General features: G+C 39.0%; 2 protein-coding genes across 4 annotated transcripts in view; one reads left to right on the top strand and one right to left on the bottom strand.

The window, feature by feature from the left end:
- The window catches only part of LOC138058176 (uncharacterized), an 11,963-nt gene extending 9,367 nt beyond the window's left edge, over positions 1-2,596 (top strand). The window contains exons 5-6 of the mRNA XM_068904100.1: positions 374-453; positions 2,326-2,596. Of these exons, the coding sequence (XP_068760201.1) occupies positions 374-453; positions 2,326-2,442 (197 nt within the window). The 3' untranslated portion in view covers positions 2,443-2,596. The remainder of the gene's footprint in view (positions 1-373; positions 454-2,325) is intronic.
- Positions 2,597-3,750: 1,154 nt separating this feature from the next.
- On the bottom strand, positions 3,751-14,348 carry LOC138051636 (rho GTPase-activating protein gacF-like). Of its 3 annotated transcripts, none has more exons than XM_068897889.1 (8): positions 14,129-14,274; positions 13,973-14,029; positions 10,223-11,490; positions 9,616-9,680; positions 8,519-8,594; positions 8,313-8,425; positions 4,744-5,452; positions 3,751-4,519 (listed from the first exon to the last, which is right to left on the bottom strand). In XM_068897889.1, exons 1-8 carry the CDS (start codon positions 14,143-14,145, stop codon positions 4,479-4,481), a joined length of 2,346 nt encoding a protein of 781 aa, XP_068753990.1. In that variant the 5' UTR covers positions 14,146-14,274; the 3' UTR covers positions 3,751-4,478. The 3 variants fall into 3 exon arrangements, with proteins under 3 accessions (XP_068753990.1, XP_068753998.1, XP_068754001.1); XM_068897897.1 differs by having other exon boundaries at positions 4,219-4,519; positions 4,744-5,449; positions 14,129-14,348; XM_068897900.1 differs by lacking the exons at positions 13,973-14,029; positions 14,129-14,274 and adding an exon at positions 12,536-12,639 and having other exon boundaries at positions 4,219-4,519; positions 4,744-5,449.
- Positions 14,349-19,437: the final 5,089 nt, after the last annotated feature.

Below are 19,437 nucleotides of genomic sequence, written 5' to 3'. Positions count from 1 at the left end.
TCGGATTGCTTGGATCCTATCACACCAATGGATCAAATGCTTCAACTCCGAGCCCTTGTTACAAGTCATGCAGAACAAAAATGTAAAACCTCTTCAGTATTATACAACGGCAGGTAACGGACCGACCATGCATTCATGTCATTAAAGCCGTCAGAGGCTCAATTGATGAAAATCTCGTTAACAAATATGAAGATGTTTTTATGGCAACATAAAATAGAAAGACCTGAATTTACCGTCGAAGATTAGTATTCAAAACCGCTCGTACTGATAGGTACTTAGTCTTCTACCTCTGCTAAGGTAAAGCAGAGTCTAGGAGAAGCCGCCGTAAGGTGTTTATACCGAAAAATCTATAATTTTATGTACTTTTTTGTAGGCTCGGGATTAGGTGATCTGCATTTCTTTGGTGTGGCCATGCTATTATTATTTCTTCATAAACTGCACATGTTGCTCACGGTAAGGAAAAAGTCTGAAATTTGCTGTCTCGCGCTTGTACTCGGAATACGTCGTCTTGCTAAGAATTACGTGGGCGATTGTCCTCTAACAGTTGCATCAACTCAGTTTAAACGTCGCAAATGTCCCCTGAACTGTACCGACCTGATTAATGATTTATTTGCCAAAACATAATTGAATTTTGCTTTCTACGTTTTTCACCGATATGCTGCCAAACGTGCCTGCTTATCTTGCTTACAAGCTTACGTCCGACCTCACCCTAGAGATAGAATTGTAAGTCGCCATGAGACATGATATGTGCGAAAAATATATGTGCGTTATATAAATCCTAAACCAAACCAAACCAAACCTAAAGTTGTCGGTAAATTGTAGGTTGAAGAAATTTGAATGTAGCTAAGGTGGCTGTAAACAGTTTTGCCGCGGTCAGTGATATTCATTAAAGGCCGGCGCGCATTTTGAAAAACAAAACAAGTACGGCTGGTATATCGAGAACTCTTTCGTTTGCTTGCGATGGTTTGGAAATGCAGTGTAAATTCGATTCATTTACGTAAATGTCATCGTGCTTTAGAGGCGAAAATCGTTCAAAGGAACCTAGCAAAATGCTACTAAGGCGCATTTGCTCCAAATTTGAGAACAGCTGTTGGCTCATATTCTCGTCGCCAGTGCAGGCTTTTCTTTTGGTCAGCACCAAGAACATGGACTCTGGCCACGGCCCAAGAAGGAAGTCCGCGAAACACAGACGTCCGGCTCTTCTGTGCATTCTCGAAAATTTCAAACAATAACGGTCGTTCACGGTTATTATTCGATTACCGTGACTGTGTGTATTTTGGCTGTGGCCACGGTCCGTGTTCTTGGTGCTGACCAAAAAGAAAAGCGGGCTCTGAGGATGAGAATCCTGTTGGCTGTTTTTTTGCCAAATTTCTTGCAAACCCGTCAGTAGATTTTGCAAAAATTTTGAATTAAAAAAGTTCCAACTACAAATGACTCATCTATGAAAAAAAATGAGAAACTCGACAGGAAAACATTTAGGGAAACTAAAAAACGTCTATCAACGAATTATGGAAAATCCGTCTGTTGAAATTCTATGATAACAGGCTTTAAGCGTACTTTATTTCAATAATAGGAAGCAAAAGCTGCAAAACAAATGAGTGGATTTTGCACAAATGAGGAAAAAGCATCCTTTAGGTCTTGTTTCAATCTATATGCGTCACCATGGTAACAGCCTGTAGAGCACATTGACTGCACCGCCGACCGGTTGGTTTTTTTAAGTTGAGCATCGGACTACCGTGGGGGAGGTCGCGGGATCAAAAACTCCAGCCGGACCAACACTCAGGGTCTTTAAATAACTGTAATGTCATCTGCAAATGGTTAGACTTTCTAGTCTTCTTGGATAAGGACGATAAGCCGAAGGCCCCGTTTCACACTGTCTGAGAAGAGCAGGGGACGTGCTACGTCCCCGGTGTGGTGGTCTCTCACTCATTCTGTGTAAACTACCTGTTATTCAGTTAAGATTGTAAACTAGACGGCTGCCATTTGCGCCATACATAAATGTAAAGTGCTGTAAAGTGACCCTGAAAAGCTCCTAGGGAAGTGGTTAATTACGTGTTCACCTTCGTGGTAGCACTTTTCAGTGACCAAGTTTAAGCTTCTAAAAGGTTACAACCCACAGTTCCGATACTCCAGTCAAGTGTCTTTATCAGGGTGAAGACAATAGACCGGCACGAGTTTCGAATCACTGGGGATTTGAATTGTAACTTTTTAAGCTACGTTCAAATTTAATCTAAGCAGAGTAGCATCGAATTATGTCTAGACTATGTCTGATGTCAACCTTGTGCAATGTGAACTGCAACTTTCGTTATTTAATTCTATTTTCAGCCCTATGATCAGATGGACTTTTCACAAGTCAGATGTCAAAGTCTGTTGATGTCTGCTATTGAACGCGCTCGAAGACAAAACCTGTTGAACCAGGATCTTTTCTTGCAGCCAAATTAAGTAATTTGTGAACAATCATATCAAGAAATTATTGCATAAATTGATAAAAGATGTCTTCTTATCTTATTCGAATATAGCCAAAGTTTAATATAATTTACTTCAATGTGTACAAAGCTTTGTTTCAAATTGAATAAAATGATGAACTGAAAGTGCATATATGTATTGTTGTAATTGAGTTCAAAGGATTTGGTTCTTGATGACTCACCCTCGGATTTCTGCGTGTGATTTTAGTTTTCCACTCGCATTGTCATTAACGAGTTGCCATTAAGCCTTGCCCACACGTATCCGGGTATTTTTTAATCTACAACGTTTCAGTTCTTTGCGGATTCAAAAATTTTCACGTCCACGCGCGACATATTCAAATCAAATTTGCCCGTCCACACGTATCCGGATTCGTTCTATATCCAGGACTCCTCTGTGACTATTATCAACAGAGCATGTGCCACAAGGCGTACGAATTGGCGACAAGATTCGTTCTGCAGCCATAGACCTTTTTGCAGATACGGCAGTCATTTTGATTTCTATTGTTTCGAAAGACATTATGGGATGCTCAGGGGGCAAATTAATATGTATTTGCCCCCTGGGCATCCCATAATAGCTATTTGAAACAATAGAAATCAAAATGACTGCCGTATCTGCAAAAAGGTCTATGGCTGCAGAACGAATCTTGTCGCCAATTCGTACGCCTTGTGGCACATGCTCTGTTGATAATAGTCACAGAGGAGTCCTGGATATAGAACGAATCCGGATACGTGTGGACGGGCAAATTTGATTTGAATGGCCGCCGTATCTGCAAAAAGGTCTATGTTGAATATTTAAGCGGTAAAGATTGGATCTGAGTTTGTAACGTCATTGGATTTGAAAATATCTAAATTCAACCGTCCAAACGATTCCGAATTCTTTGCGTATTCAAAACCTGCCACTCTGGAGAAGGGGTTCAAAAAGTTGCGGATCAGTCGCATGCCGGATTCGCCGGTACGTGTGGACGAAAGGAGAATCCACAAAAATGGATGCGTGTGGAAGGGGTCTAATTGGAGCTCACGAAATGATGAAATGTTTACGTGAGACCATGACGTTTCATAAACGTACTCAACTATCCAAACAGCCTACAAATTATGTGCCTTCTGTCCATCCTCTAATACTTCGCGTCAGACGTCGTCATCTGTGACAGATCAATATGGCGCAAGGCGCAAAGTTCAAAAGGAACTCAATTGTCCGGTTATGTTCTTCATGACAAAGTATAAGACCCATGGATATTGTTCAGACTTGACATGCAGAACAAAATACAATTTTCACAAAGACAACCTCTGTGGCTTTAGAGCCTCGCAGCTTGTTAAAACGAGAACAAAACTACCCTAAAAATTACACTAAGAATAGTTATGCTAAGTTTTATCCAACGCACTCTGGTGAACTGCTTGTTTCGTTTGTGGGTGGACCCGACCATGAAAAAGTCTACAAATATTGTCAAAAGTACACATGAAAATACCTTCTCCCAAGAGGTCTGAAAGCAGTACGAAGAGCTTATTACAACTTAAAATCCTTTGTACGTGGGAAACATTTACGTATGCTATCACGATCAGGCGTGGAAAACAGAATGATTCTGTATATTGAAAACCAGCAGCAGGTTTCATGTCCCAGTATTTCCTGTCTTAATGCTGCAATGCCGACATATACTGTTACGGGAAGTAAAAACCGTTGTCAGCAATTTGGACAGCAGAAGGATTGTGTTGGTCAGTGACTTTTATATTGGTAACAATATAAAGGAGAGAGAGGCGATTTATTTGTGAGGATAACTGTTTATTTTAAAGAAAGTGAAAGCTATCTGAAAATTAGTTAAGGTTAATCAAATAATCGGGGTGTTAAGCAACTATTTGATATGTTAAAGCGAGCCTTGTATTTTCTTATCAGTTCTTCTTTAAGAAGAAAGAAATCACGCTGCCAATGTTAATCAAGCATGGGTTTTCTTGGATTACTGGAAAACACAATGTAAATATCCAAGACTTAGGGCTGTGGATCACTGCATTTAACTGAGCTTTTCACTTGCGGACTGGAACCACTTGGAATACAGATCTTGATGCTGAAAAGGACCAACAGCAAGAGAAAGACGTGATTAGTAACAAAATGAGAACTTCAAAGCAAGCTGAAGGCAAGTGTGGAAAGCAGTCTGAATTTCAAGCTCGTACGGCCTCCGCAAGTCAGGACTTGCGAATTAATCAGCTAACATAGGGACTGGAAGGGAATAAAGAACTATCGTGACATGAAGACAAGGCGGATGCCTAACACTATTGCAGATAAACTTACATAGGCCTATTTCTACGCTTGATAATCCAACCAAACCAGTCAAGCGTCCTCCTGTTCCATTTGCCAATTTAGTTTTCGATCGGTTAGTGTTCGGTGATGGTCGACGACTAGTCATTAGTTTTTGACCACTGGATGGAAGGGGAGAGCCACTTGATCGTTCTCCATTCGTGGGCGATGCATTACGTGAACATGAAACAGGGGAAGAGGGTCTAGAATTTGGTCGTGATGAAGGTCTTGAAGAGGGTCTTGATCGGGAATCATATAACGTAGCAAAAGTTGCTGGATGAGAACGACTCAGACTCGGTGTTGTGGGCCTGGATCGAATGCTTGGTGATCTGTTTATTGGAGGCCTATTTGGCGAGGATTTGTTACTTGTGTTGTGTCCCATGCCTGTGTTCAAAGTATTTAGATTAAGAGATGACCCCGAAAATCTTCCCAGCCGAATATTTGGTTTGAAATTAGATGTTATTTCGGGACTGATGCTGTCTGCTCGGCTTGATCCATGACTTGAATGCCTTGATCGCGAGCGGCTCCCATGGCTAGAGATGCTACTACTAATTTTAGATTTTCGCATTTCCCTATCTTGTTTAGCCAGGCGTTTTGCAATTTCCTGAAATTCTGAGGGTAAATGACTGTATGCCTCAATTCCGTGAGTGTCTGTCCTGGAATCCACACTTTTTGGCGGCTTCACTTTGCTGGAAGGAACCTGCTGGTAACAGGAAATGTTTGTAAGAAAATTGAATTTAAACGACTGGCTGAGGGCGACTCTGTTACAACGGCTCTGGGGCTTGGATCAGAAAACAATTCTTTTTTACTCAAAAGAATATCGCGTTTCTGATGAATGCATGAGCCTAATGGGTTATAGAGAACAAACGAGGTTATAGAGTGCAATACGAAAGTTGCTATAGAAACAGCGATGGAGTAATTTTGTGGAGTATACAATAAACAAAAAACCATATGATAACTTGCTCGTGAATTTCGTGATTTATGGTCACTCGTGATGTTTTGGAAGCTCTCAAATTGAATTCGCATCACCCTTGCCCATAAATCACGAAATTCACTCGCGTTCATACGATTTTCCATACATATGCAACAGAAACAATGAACTCTACAGCTGAATACAATATAGCTGACCTCCAATGAAGTTGCGTTGCATTTGATAATTTACTACATAATTATGTAGCTGGTAGTCAATCCGCAATTGTCAGCATAGCTATTATTCTTTATTTCTTTAAAACTGTCCAATTAACGATTACTTTCGATAGTTTCAGATAAGGTTTTCCTTTAGAAACAGGCAAACTGTCCAATTTAGAAAATATAGGACAGTTGGTCTAAGCCAATAGGTAATAGAAACTAGCCAATCAGCACAAAGCAAAGCGTCGGCGCCGTTGTCTCTGTTTGTGGTAGTTGACAATGGCAGAGTTTAGCCACGAAGATTTACCAAATTTTTACATTTCTCAGGACTTTTTCAACGATATCACCGCAAATGACAAAATTCCTACGTTGCCAGAAGAAGAGCTTGCCAACCTGAGAGGCAGAAACCAAAACTAAAACACCTCCAAGAGTACAAAACCTTGGCTGAATGTTTTCTGAGTGGAAGGAGAAGCGTAACGAAGCGAGAAAGTTGGAAGATATCCCTTGTCATGAGCTAGAAGCAGTTCTTTGCCTTTTTTTTTTCGTTGAAATTAGAAAAAAGGACGTCACGAATACGAACCAGAAAGTTAGGTTGTGATGCAGTGCTTGTTGGACCGTCATTGAAATAACTGTGGCAGAAACTACAGGATTTTGCGAGATCGTGAATTTGCAAACTCAAGGCAACAACTTGGAGCGAGCGCAGGGTTACGGAAAGCAAAAAAATGCCTCTCGTGCTTTAAGGAGGCTCGAAAGGGTTTTCAGCTGAGCGCGCGCGCGTACCCACACACGCAATTCGTAAGCTGCTCGCGTCAGCTCGTGATTCAAATCGGTCGCAAGAAATTAGCAAATACCGCTAATTTCGCTCTCCTTTCTTCTAATTCCTATAGACATGAATATAAATAGACATCTATTCATGAAAACTACGAAAATTCTACACAAACGGTTTAATGGTCATTTAAATCCGTTTGTGTTGACCTTCAGCTCAACTCGCGCGTGCATTCGAATGAGCGGGTGACGCATGCGTAAATGTCGATCTTGTAACCCCCTCATTTTTCCTGATTTTGCATCTTTACTCGTTTATATCTCTGCTTCCGGACGGTGAATTTTTTTCATTTTTTGCATGTTAGCTTAGATTAATTTAAAACGTTTGTCTTTCAAATTTAAAAAAAATTCTGTAGGTGAAAAAAAAAATTAGAGACACATTTCAAAAAAACTTATTTTTCTGGAAAACTGACCTACAGATTTTGTTGAATTTTAAATATTTTAGAGAGTATTTCTAACATTATCTGGTAACACTAAATGGGAAAATTTCACCGTTCCGTTTCTTGAAAAAAGGCAACATAAGTTGATTTTAAGGCTCAAATAAATGCCTAATATCGTTGCCATGGTAACGTTATTTTGGAGGAAAATATAATGTGAGAAATCTACGATGGGTACTTAATATCCTGGCCGGATTTCACCTTAATATGATTGCCCTAACTGTATCTAAGGACAGAATATGTTTATTTGATTGAAAAAGAAAGAAACTATTTCTAGCCTCCTTAAACGAAGAATTCCTTTGGAGTTCAGGTAATATTTTGCAAATAAAAATAATTCACAATACTTTAGTTTGCCTTTCCTTAAGAATAATAGCTTGACTGAGCAATTCCCAATTACAACTGAATAGCTATATAATTAATTGGTAACAGGCCTACATGCTTGTCCAATTTGAAATACTTGGATGAGAAAAATTCCTCGGACTGTCAAATTGGACTGGGCCTACGGCCTCGTCCTATTTTGGCTGTCCTCAGAATTTTTCTCATCCAATTATTTCCAAAGTGGACAGCATGTAGTCCTATTACATATATTGCTGTGATATCATCAGTTGAAAAAGTCCTGAGAAATGGAAAAGTTTGGTAAAGCTCCCCCATTGTCAACTACTACAAACAGACAACAGCGCTGATGCTATGCTTTGTGCTGATTGGCTAGTTTCTATTACCTATTGTAATTTCTGGGATTTGATTGGCTTAAACCAACTGTCCTATATTTTCTAAATTGGGCAGTTTGCCTGTTTCTAAAGGAAAACCTTATCTAAAACTATCCAAATTAATCCTTAATTGGACAGTTTTAAGGGAAGAATAATAGCTATGCTGACAATTGCGGATTAACCTCTAGCTATATAATTATAGTTTTTCAATAACCGCATTGGTAAAATCGAATTCCGCCTTACTTTTTTTGTTGTCGCGTGGTCGCTTCTAGCTAGGTTAAGACGGTTAGAAGTTCATCTGCATTAAACTTGGCCTTTCCGAGTACCTTTCTTATAGTTTTTAAATAACCGCGCATTGGTAAAATTGAGTTCCGCCTTGCTTTCTTTTGTTGTCGCGAAGTTGTGTTTAATTAAAAATTGAAATATAGAAAGATTATGATGAGTAAGGCCACAGATAATCTCTAATTACCTTGATTCGTCCTCCACCGGGCACATGTCCAATGTTACTGAAAGAGTCCACTTTTGACTTTACATTTCTTGCAAAGTCCTTCTTCTTGGGTTCCGTTCTTCCAAAACCACCAGCTATTAAAAGAAAGAACGAAACGAATAAACATTTCATTTTTTTTCAAAGGCTTTTGGTCGTACAAATCAATGATATTCACTGAGATATCTTACCCGTTTTATGTTTTGTATTCTGAGTCAATTTTACTTTGGCCTTTACACCTTTTACCACAGAGGGCGCAGCTTTATACTGTAACGGCAAGAACGAAAATGTGTTTGACAAAAAGTAGATAAACATAAAAGAAGAAGGCGCAAATGAACGCAGGTGAATTGTCTTGCCTTGATATCATTTTCACAGAATGTAAAACATTTGAGGAGCAAAAATTGGTGTTTTAAAAAGATCAAGCAGCTTGATGATATGTAAAGGCTACGATCACAAATGATACCATTTAGACCAGTTGCGTTGTTTATCGACGTAAAATAACCACCCTTTCGATCCTTTGCATTCCACTTATTGTAGATCTGTGATATATTTGTTTTGAATTTAACCTGTGATCCTTCCAGTGGACCTTGGGATAGCAAAAGGATACACCTGATCATTGTTACGAGTGATCCAAATTCATAACCAAACGCGTTCTTTTAGACAATTTAAGGACGGTGCCTACTAATTCAAAGCTATTTTTGCCCCGGTTTATGATTATGCAGGAAATGTAGATCTTAACAAGTGTTATTGAAATCCAAAAAGAAAACTGAGGGTAACCCTCAAAGATAATTGATGAATGATATTTGTAAAGAGCTTTAAAATACAAAGCAATGTATGGCGTTCTTTCTCAAATTGAAGCTTAATTATCTCTAAAAAATGCATGGTTACTCCCAATTTTCTTTTTGGATACTAAGAGTACTTACTAAGATCTACTTTCTCCGGAGAGCTTTAAGCCGGGCAAAAATATCAATGTATTGGTAAGCATCACCGATAGGAAACCCGAGTATAGAGAGATGCGCAGAACGTATGCGCAATAACAATAGTAGGCTCCGTCCTCAATAAATTTGCTTGTCATTAGTACGTGTATTTCGTTTGTACTTTGGTTAAAGACGCTCTCAGTTTTCGTTGGTTCCGATATGGCTTGTCGTTTCTGTTGTTCTAGACAAAGTAAACACGATCCTAGTCACCCCTGATCGATATTATTCCAAAGGGATCCAATTCTTGGTGAAGGACAGAAAACATTGCTGTTATTTGAAGGAGTTCAATCGCGGTCTCTTTCACTTTATACCTCGTTTTTGTTCCCATTTTCTAAATGTACATGCATCGCGCCATTTGGTTCGAGCTTCTGCACCTCTGCAATGAAACAATGTACATGTAACGTCAAAAATGAATTACATAGTTGTATCTCGAGGAAGAAAATGACTGCCGTTTGTCCATTCAAACAAATTATAAAGTTCGAAGCATGTATCATGAGCTATTCCTACACTCAAGAATAATTTACTTCGTCTAAAAAGGTAACTAAATGTGGAAGGTTTTTTCGCTAACACCACGGCTACAAACAAAATCGAAGAAAAAACAAATGAATTTAAATTAGTAGCCAGGCACCGCAGTATACTAGCTATTTATCCACGGAATTTCCAATAAAAGGGAATTAAAATAGTGATGCTTCGTAAAGACATGAGTTAGTAGCAAATCCATTATACACTTACATTCAGTAATTCACAGCCAGTCAACGAATCTAATCTAACTTGGGAAATTGCCGAATTAGGTTTATTAATTATGCGTGGAATCGCCTATGGTTGTTGACTAAACGACCTTTAATAATCTCCTTTTAAAGAAAATCTCTATCGGGTCTCACATAACTGTGCACCTCGCAGGTTCAGGCAGTAGCTTACTTTTCTTTAGAGCTGCTGTTAAATCCAAATCAGCTCCAAATATTTGGCTTTCATCAGAGATATAAGACTCCAGGCTATTCTTTCTTGAGCTACAGGGAGTCTTAGAAAATGCTTGCTCTGTCGTCGGAGAGTCTGGGTAAAAGTCCAAGTCACTCTTTCCATCCCGCGACTGAGACAAGAATCCAGATGTTGGTATTTCACTATCTGTAAATACATCCGAACTTAGGTCCGATAGTTCCATGTCTAACTCGTTGAAATCTCCATTTTTCAATGTTTCGTTTTGTTCATTGACATAAAGCAATGTTCTGTTGTATCTGCTTACCCTTTCCGGATCTATTATCTCGTTTGTTGGTCCGTACTTTTCATCAACAGCACCCACTGTTGTGTTGTAATCATTTGCTGTATGTCCTCTTTCAATACTGACCTTTTTCTCAGGCATCCCGGGAGCGTAGCTATACATTGCAGAGTCAATAATCGTTGCCGTTTCTCCTTGTGAATTTGAGAGATTATCGCTTCTCGCCAGGGACCTTATAGGGGAATAATCTCTCACTCTTGCGCCGTTCCCCGAGGAGGTATTTTGTTGCCGTTGAAGAGTCCAGTCCAAAATGTCTGATACGCAACCCTCATTCTGAGCACTTAAATGGGCAGTTTCTTCAGTAGGAATTGACGAGCTATTGTTAAAATCCGTTTTCCATGAGTCAACTTTGGCTATGCTGTTAGCAACACTTGAGAAAGTTGTAATAGTTTTGCTTTTTTGCGAAGTTGCGCTTTCAGATAATTTTAGTCTTTCAAGTGTTGCGCGAATTTGAGCGCTAGCATCTAACTTTTCAGGCTTCGTTTTAATTTCTGTCACGTTCTCCGCAAGACTTTGCGGCGATTCCTCTTTAAGTGCGTTTTCCTGTTTTTCGTTGAAAATCACTGGAGTCATATCCATGCTTCCAAACTTCTCGGTTAAAACACTGTCAGAAAGCGAAGAATTAAATGTGCTCTCCATACTTCGGTCCATACCTCTAAAAGATTGAGAGGGCGTTTTTATCTTTTTTCGTGGACTTGTTAAAGCTATGTGTTCGTCGTAGAACTTGATGTTTCCGCCCATGGAATATTTGAATTTTGTGTATTCTGATTCATAAGAAACAGATGATCCATCTTGGAGAGGATATGGTTCTTCTTGAATCTTGATTTCCTCTAAATGTGGAAGATATTCTTCATCTATACAATATGCTTCTTCAGGTATGATAATTCTTCTGTCGCCCTTGCGTTTTCGGCGTCTGCAATAAGAGCTCAAGTTGAGGTTGCATTATGCCAGTATAGGTTCCCAAGGTTACAGGTAAAAATCGCGAAGAGAATAATATGTTAGCGTTTGATTTTAAGGTTACATAAAGACCAATTCTTTAGCACAAATTGGTCCGGATATTTAAAAAAACCCGCATTCCAAAGCATTTTGTTTTGTACAAGTATTTAATGGCTGTTCATAGTCAAAGATCGTTTTCGAGAAAGAAAGAGGACGATAAATTAGCCTAATTGTAGCCATCTCACTTCCAGATTTTCTGGAACTAATATGTTTGTTGCAAACTGCGGTCTAAGGTAAATTTCGTTTAAATAACCGGCTCATATATGTTAACTCCCATCATTTTATGTACTTATCATTTGCAGGTGGTTTACGACCAATCTCTTGCCTCGTGATAGACTTGGAACCCAATGGTATTAATTCATTTGTCAGCCATTGCCTATTTGTTTGCAAAGTGTGGGGCAAAATATACGAGTATCGCTCACACTGACATTTTTTTAGGAATTTTGAAGCGTCTGTTGGTATAAACAGGGCATGTGCTTTCTTTTAATTTATTCGCACATGCAGTTACTAAAACTTAACAAATGTGGAAGATATTTTTCATCTATAACTGATGCTGGAATCTGTGAATAATATTTGCAGATGTACTATGCTCTTAGTTCCTGCAGTTAAACCGAGTTGATTGGCGTTATGGAAAGGGTAAGTTTAACAGCGAACAGAGAACGAACAACTGTAAAATGAGGTGAGCAAGACAGTGTGTTAACTACGAATGGTAAACTATTAAACGGAACTCTTTTGATTGATTCGATTGATATGTTAGAAAATTCCAACTATCTCAGTTCCATGTCTGCAAAACTCCTGGACTAATAACTGAAAGACACTGAGAAAGTAAATGATTTTCTCAAGCCGTTACGACATGTATTTTTACACGAATCTAGAAGCACATAGAGCTGCTCATTTCTTAAGTCATTCGGAAGGTAAAGAGTCATGTAGGTATACATAATTGTATTTCATAAATGATTTACCTTTTTCGTCCCTAATAAGTCCAAAGCAGCGATGAACAGAGAAGAGCATTTAATACCTTTGTCAAATTCCATAGTCAGTCGACAAGACAGGTCTTATTTATTCTGACGCTAGATTGTGCATATTAACTACTCATGACTATGTATACATTGGCAGGTGCTGAATAAATGAAACATTTGAATTGTCTTTCTGTGAAAACGTGTCAAGAAAATCAACTGACGATTTTTTGTCTGCTGACCAATCATCTCATTTCATGTTAACACCAAAAATAATTTTAATTAATTCCCTTATCTGTTAATATTTTTCAAAAACGGTCACGTATTAGAAAGAATTCCGAAAATCATGCAATCTGATTGGTTTCCAGAGCGGGTGGAATTAATTTCGCTTCAGAGAAGCAGTCGGAATGGTTCATTATGAATCTCATACAAATTTGAACTGTGTTCCTTATCTTCAACCGGCAGCAGCTGGTCCATTGGAAAAAACTGTGCCCTCTTTCTTGAATTCAACCCCCTGGCTCCAGTTGTTCCAAGGGTGGGTAGTGCTATCCACTGGGTAACTCAATTGGTTTTGCTAGTGTTTATCTCCTGTATAGTGATTTATCCGGTGGATAGCATTATTCACCTTTTCAACAACTGAGGGCTGGTAGATAATGCAAGTCCTCGGGCACAATTATTCTTAATACGGGTGTTCCGGCCAGTGAATTACATACTTGTCCCGAAACAACTGTCGTGTTGAGGTCGAGCTGATCGGCTCATCAAAGCAGTTACTTTAGCCAAGATTTTTACAACTGAGTTGTCGAGGGTTCACAGAAATGATATATTATTGGGTTGCAAAGTAACGTTTAAATTTATCTTTAGACGGTACAGATGGAACTTGACTTGTTATATTTCAGTTTGTTAGCTGTCTGCCGCAAGAAAAAGGGCTACTGAACGGGAGACAAAAACGACAAGAATTCCAAGTTTTTTTATTTGCTTTCAAGTGCCTCTAGAAAATAATTCTTGCTTAAAGGAAAGGAAATTTGGCTTGCAAAACATAAATCTTTTCACTTACGAATGAATATCACTCGATATAAAATGAATCTCTACACTACAATCACTTTCTAAATCTCCGACCAATCCGAGGTAAGACTTACGACTGCCGACACACTTACTGTCAGTAAGTATTTCAGAAAACTAAATAATTCCATTGTTTTGTTATTGCTAAAGTTGCTCAAGCGCGAACGAAACTGCCTTTAAGAAACCCAGAATCGCCTTCGAGGTAATTGGAATTGGAATGCAAGAGATTCCCCCCTCAGTCTAGAAAGGATATTTCATGTAAAGTGAAAAGACGGAATATTTTGGCTGGATTTAGTTTCAGCTAACGGGCTAAGGACCCCCTCTGCTGCATATCACATGATCGGAGAATCGTCCATTGCTCCGTTTATTACGAATAAGTCTCACCGTCTTAGCTTCTTGTATTCTCTGATATCTTGGTAATTCGGACCAAACGCGTACAAGCTGTCAGAAAAACAACCAGGAGCGAATCAGTTATTACAGATATCTTTTTGAACCTAATGTGAATAGAAAATTATTATAGAATCATTTAAAGCAACGCACCCAAGCGCAGTCCACATCGCTGATTTCCAAATAACTGTCTTCAAGCATTTGATCACTTATTACTGAGCGGACAAATGTTGGTTTCCTTTTAAGATTCGATTTTACAAATAAGAAAAATAGAGCCGGCAAAGATTGCAGAGTACGTGGCGTTGATGTATCAAGAAGGTCAAAATAAAGGAAACAAAGCACGGAGAGAACAGGTCGTAACGGGTAGCAGCATATAACAAATCACCAGCCCTCAACATTACTACGGACAAACCAAATAGAACGTTGTATTTCTTAGCTCAAGACTGTCAGGTAAGCGCAAAAAATAATACATAAAGGTCATTTTCAAAACTAGTTTAGAGAGAATCTAAACGTTCAACTGACTTGAAACAAAATCATCCGCGAATAACGAAATGATATTAATAAAATATAATAATAGTTTTTAATATTTTACAATTAGCAAAACTGTCCTACGAAATTTGCTATAATAGGAATTCCCATATTCTTATGCATTTAACGGCGCACCGGGACAAATGATGATATTGCGCCTGAGCCTTGATCAAGTTTCTTTGGATCTCATCCACGTCTTGCTGAAGTGTCGACCAAGCGCCATGAATTGTATTTGAAATGCAAATGTTTTGCCAGGTTCTTAGTTTGAGATCAGGTTATTCCACAGGTGAATGGCAATGGATGACGGGATTGAGGGCCTACGTCCCCCATAAACTGAGTTTTTGAAAGTAGATGGTAATCAGGGGCCCAAGGGGCCCGGCGTTTCTCGAACGTCCCGAGAAGCGCAATTAATTAAACTGCCATTCGCTTGACAAGCAGTTCTTCTGACGTGTTCTTAAAATGACAAAAAGCAAAATGATTGTGAAGTTTGATGACTTCAAATCCCTCCGTTCATAAAATGCAAAAATTATGACACCTGAAAGGGGCCCGAAACTTTATGGGCCATTTTCGAGTGTTACAATTACCTTTGTATCTCAAGATAAACAGTCAGCTGAAAATGTTAGTCCTGGGTTTTTCCTTTTGTCTTTTTCTGTTAATATTCTGTCATTATATTGGGACGGAGGTACGTAAATTCCACGACAGTGGGTTTTCAGACCTGATTAAGTATTGTAACCCCCCCCCCCCAAAACCATCTCCACTTACAAGTCCGATAATGGATTACATAATTCAAGCGCTTTGTGATCGGAGTCCCGCATTGAAAACGTCACGGGGGTAGGCGTCGTACAAAGACGCGAATCATAAAATCGGGCGTGCTTTCATTCGTAGCCGAATGCAGTTGGGGTCATGTTCCTGTGTCGGATCCAGGTTGACCTCTTGGACTCTTTAAAAAGTTGTCAGGACCGGTTGCCCATAACCCAATATGATCCCGTTTATTACTGGGTGAGAATATAAGTTAAATTCCTCCGTTTTTTTCCGTGTCGAGAAAATGGAAACCCTAGCCCTGCTAAGTATTGTCTTTGTGCGTAGAGTCTTCTGGGCGTATTTTGGTAGATTTCAGGGGATAGTAGAAATGCGTAGAATTTATCCGGTGGGCACAGCAGAATATTTAATTAACCTGCAACAACGTCAAAGTTGTCGTAAGGCGAATGGTGTTTTGGTGGATTTTTAAACAAAATATACCTTTATCGAGCTCAGGGAATGGAACGTCAATTGGATAAACAAGGCGGTGCAAAATAGATATCTGGAATCTTAAAAGCGACGAGTAAAGGACTTCTAAAACAATTGCATCTCCGTATGAAAGTGAGCTGTATTTATAATATTTTACTAATTTTGATGTTATGTACGATACTGAAACCAAATGGCGAAATAACAAACTCATTGAAAGGAATCGAACGCCTTGACTGCCCTTGTGTTTACTGAAATCGCATCTCTGTTGAAAAGGTTCTTCAGAAAAGGGTTTGATCCTAAACACTGGTGGGAAATTTATTTAGTTGCGGTGTATCGGGTTTTTCACACGCACGCAATAAAATGGAAAGTCTTTCCCTTCCTTCTAATAGAAAAAATGTTGTTTGTTGCAATAGAATTTTTGGCTGTAAAACGTTTTTTGAGATCCTTCTGACTTTGTGGATTGATGTTGTTCGCAATGATTCGGACTTAACTAATTTGCATATGTGAGTTGATATGTGAAGTGCGAGTTGACAAGAATAGTTAGCCATTACTATGGATGGACGTGCTTTCTCTTCGTGTGCACCTAAGCACTGGAACCAACTACCCTCCTATATCAAACATGCAGCTTCTGTAGAAATTTTCAAGAAAGAACTTAAGACATTTCTTTTTGACAATGCTATCGACTTTCTGACTTGACTATGTATATATATAAATATATACTTTTTATATCCAGATATTTATCTTTTTCTCATATTTTTTAAAACAAATTGCTATCATATTTTTAATATTTCTCTTTATTGTAAAGTCCATTGAGACATGTTTTGGAATAAGTACTAAATTTATTATTATTATTATTATTATTGTGTATTTCAAGTGTTCTTTCTTGCAAATGATAGGTAGCCATAGGTTTGCACGCCAGAAAATATTTGTTTAGTCATTCTAGTTTAAAATGAAGTTTATTTGGGAAGCCAACAATACTTCTTTAAGCTTATGTGCTGCGCATTTAGGTGAATTCTTGATCAAATTTAATTTATGCAACAATTATTTACAAACAAGAAGCTATTTAAAAAACAAATAGTGTTTCGTTTCCGGAATGGTAAGGGCGGGAGAAAAGAAAATATGTTCGGCTCACTCTATAGGAATTATACAACCCAAATCATTCAGGCAGCCAAAGCTTTTTATTTGTGATCCATTACCATTGCTTTTGTGTTCGTCACGTATATATCTTGTCATACTTCAGATTAACGTGTTCATGAATTTGCTTTTTTATCTCGAAGAAGTTATTGCAGTTGTGACCACGTTTCAGCAGTGTACGGCTTCAGAGCGCATGGAAGCTACGCAGAAGCTAGACTTTCGGGTCAACATTCGATTAGATTGAGAGTAGAGTAAGAGATTTAGCACGTGAAGTGAGAATATACGTTTCTCTCAGAAGAGGACAAACATCAGGTGATGAATGGAAGCTGCCCTCGATAGTTTCGCACATTTGGGTTGTTACTTTGGCTAGCACTGCTGTTGGTTTTTCACACGCTTTCGTGACATAAATTTCTAATTTTGTGGTTCCTCAGATCTCACGTTTCTTGCATGTTGTGCTCAAATAATTAGTTGTTTTTGATCTAAAACTAACTTAACAAGACGCCTTGAGGCGTTTACGTGGGATGGCTAGATGTAAGTTTATTAAGATCTATTACAAGGAAAAGGAAAGGAAAGGAACTTTATTTTACTGTCTAGTCGTTGTAGCGCTGGCGCACTAATTGGGGACACCGTAAACTGAAATCAACAATTAACACAAATCGAGTCAAATGTTGGTTTTTGAGGAGAGGGGAAACACGGAGTACCCGGAGAAAAACCTCTCGATGCAGAGTAGAGAACTAACAAACTCAATCCACATATGACACCGAGTATGAGAATCGACTCGGGCCACATTGGTGAGAGGGGACTGCGCCATACCTGCACACAAACTTATTAACTTTTAATGGGTAGCGATAATCAGTCTGTTTACACTGACAAACACGTCTTGCTTCCATTAAGTGGCAACGAGGGAAACCTGGAATTTAAAATGGAGGGTTGGCAACAGATTTTGGCGCAAGTACACAAGGAATTTCTTATATGAAATAAATTGAGAATCTGGCCAGGACCCCAAAGGGCTGCAAAAAAGGGCCATTTTCAGTCGTCGCTGTTGTAAAAGAGCATTCAAGTCTCACGAGAGCAATAGACTAACTTCGATATATTAAAATTCAAGTTAAAACAAGGCCTTGCATGAATTTATTCCCCTGAACATTTTCGAAAGCTCACAAAATTCATTCCAGTCACTGTAAATGAAAAATGTTTTGCCATATAGCCACAGTTTTCGATAATAATAGAAGGGAGCACATTCCTATTGGTCCACTGAAGTTAAGCGCTGTCGAGCAGGGTTAGTACTTCGATGGGAGACCGGCCGCTGATACCTTCGCCGACATTATGGAAGTCGCATTGCTCGGAATCTACAGATATCCCATAATGCTGATAAATACATATAGTGCGATACCTTAGTTACTGAAAAATTACTAGAAAGCGGTACAAAATGATTCTCACCAAAATATACAACAACTTTCTTTAGCCTCGTCGATGACAAAGCAGGTGGACTCGAACGCATCTCACAAATCCTTTATTATTGCTAGTTTATAATTAGAAAATTAAACGAGGCTTACCTGTAAGGTGAAGTTTGATTGGAATTCTATGAGTCATTGGACCAATGACGGGTAAGCCTCGTTTAATTTTCTAATTCTATTTCGTCGTTGGTCTACGTCACTACGAAGTCACGTGAGACTTTAAAGCAGTGTGGCAATGAAACAAATTTAAGCAAAATATAACATTTTATTGAGAAAACTGCGGAATACAAATTGTTCCCCAAATTCTCATTACAACGTACGGGTTTGTTTAAGACTTCCAAAAGGTAGACTTTCTTGCCCATCCTGAAGCCTTCATTATAGTCTACAATAGCTGCGGTTACACTAGCCTTTTTGCCCTTGGGTAAGTGGCTTTTTCCCGCGGGGAAGCAATTTTTTATGTGTAACTGATCTGCCCAAAGTGAAACTGCCTCCGGGGAATTTCCATGGATACGGCAAAAAGAACAAAAGAATTGCCCATGACAGTTCCAGATGTAAGTCTTATGGTTAACGAGACCCCAAAGCAGCTCAGCCAATCACAAGATTGCCGAACGCAAGGAAACCACGTGCTGTGATGAACTGTGTAAACAACATGGCAGCCTTTCGTGCAATTATGTGAGTATTCTCTACATTTCTATTTGTACCGTACGTAGATTATAGTTTAATTTGATGGCATGTCGCAGTTCTGTTTATACCGTAATGATATCGAACAGGATTCTGATAGCGCTGTTCAGTACAGAAATGGATATCTGTTTGAGCAGCGTATGACGCAGTGAAGTGTTGAGGAAGCTGGCGCTTCCTATCTTGTGCAAGAACCGCCAAATGTAAATCAGTATCAGCAGTTTCCTTGTTTTCCTGTTCGAGGCCACTTCTAGTTTCTTCCGTCGGCTGGTCGTCCTTGTAGCTCAGCCGAAAGCACCAGCAGTTGCAGGTCTTTAACAAGTGGATCATCTGAAGCGAAAAGCAAGCGCTGTAGCTGGTCGAATCCAGAGGTTAAATGCCTGATATTAGCTTGCAAAGAATATCATAACTTGCTAAAAACAACGAGAAGCGCTCACGGCA

Source organism: Montipora capricornis, chromosome 1, assembly GCF_036669925.1.
Source record: "Montipora capricornis isolate CH-2021 chromosome 1, ASM3666992v2, whole genome shotgun sequence".
Classification (NCBI taxonomy): domain Eukaryota; kingdom Metazoa; phylum Cnidaria; class Anthozoa; order Scleractinia; family Acroporidae; genus Montipora; species Montipora capricornis.
This window is presented reverse-complemented; position numbering and strand designations above follow the sequence as displayed.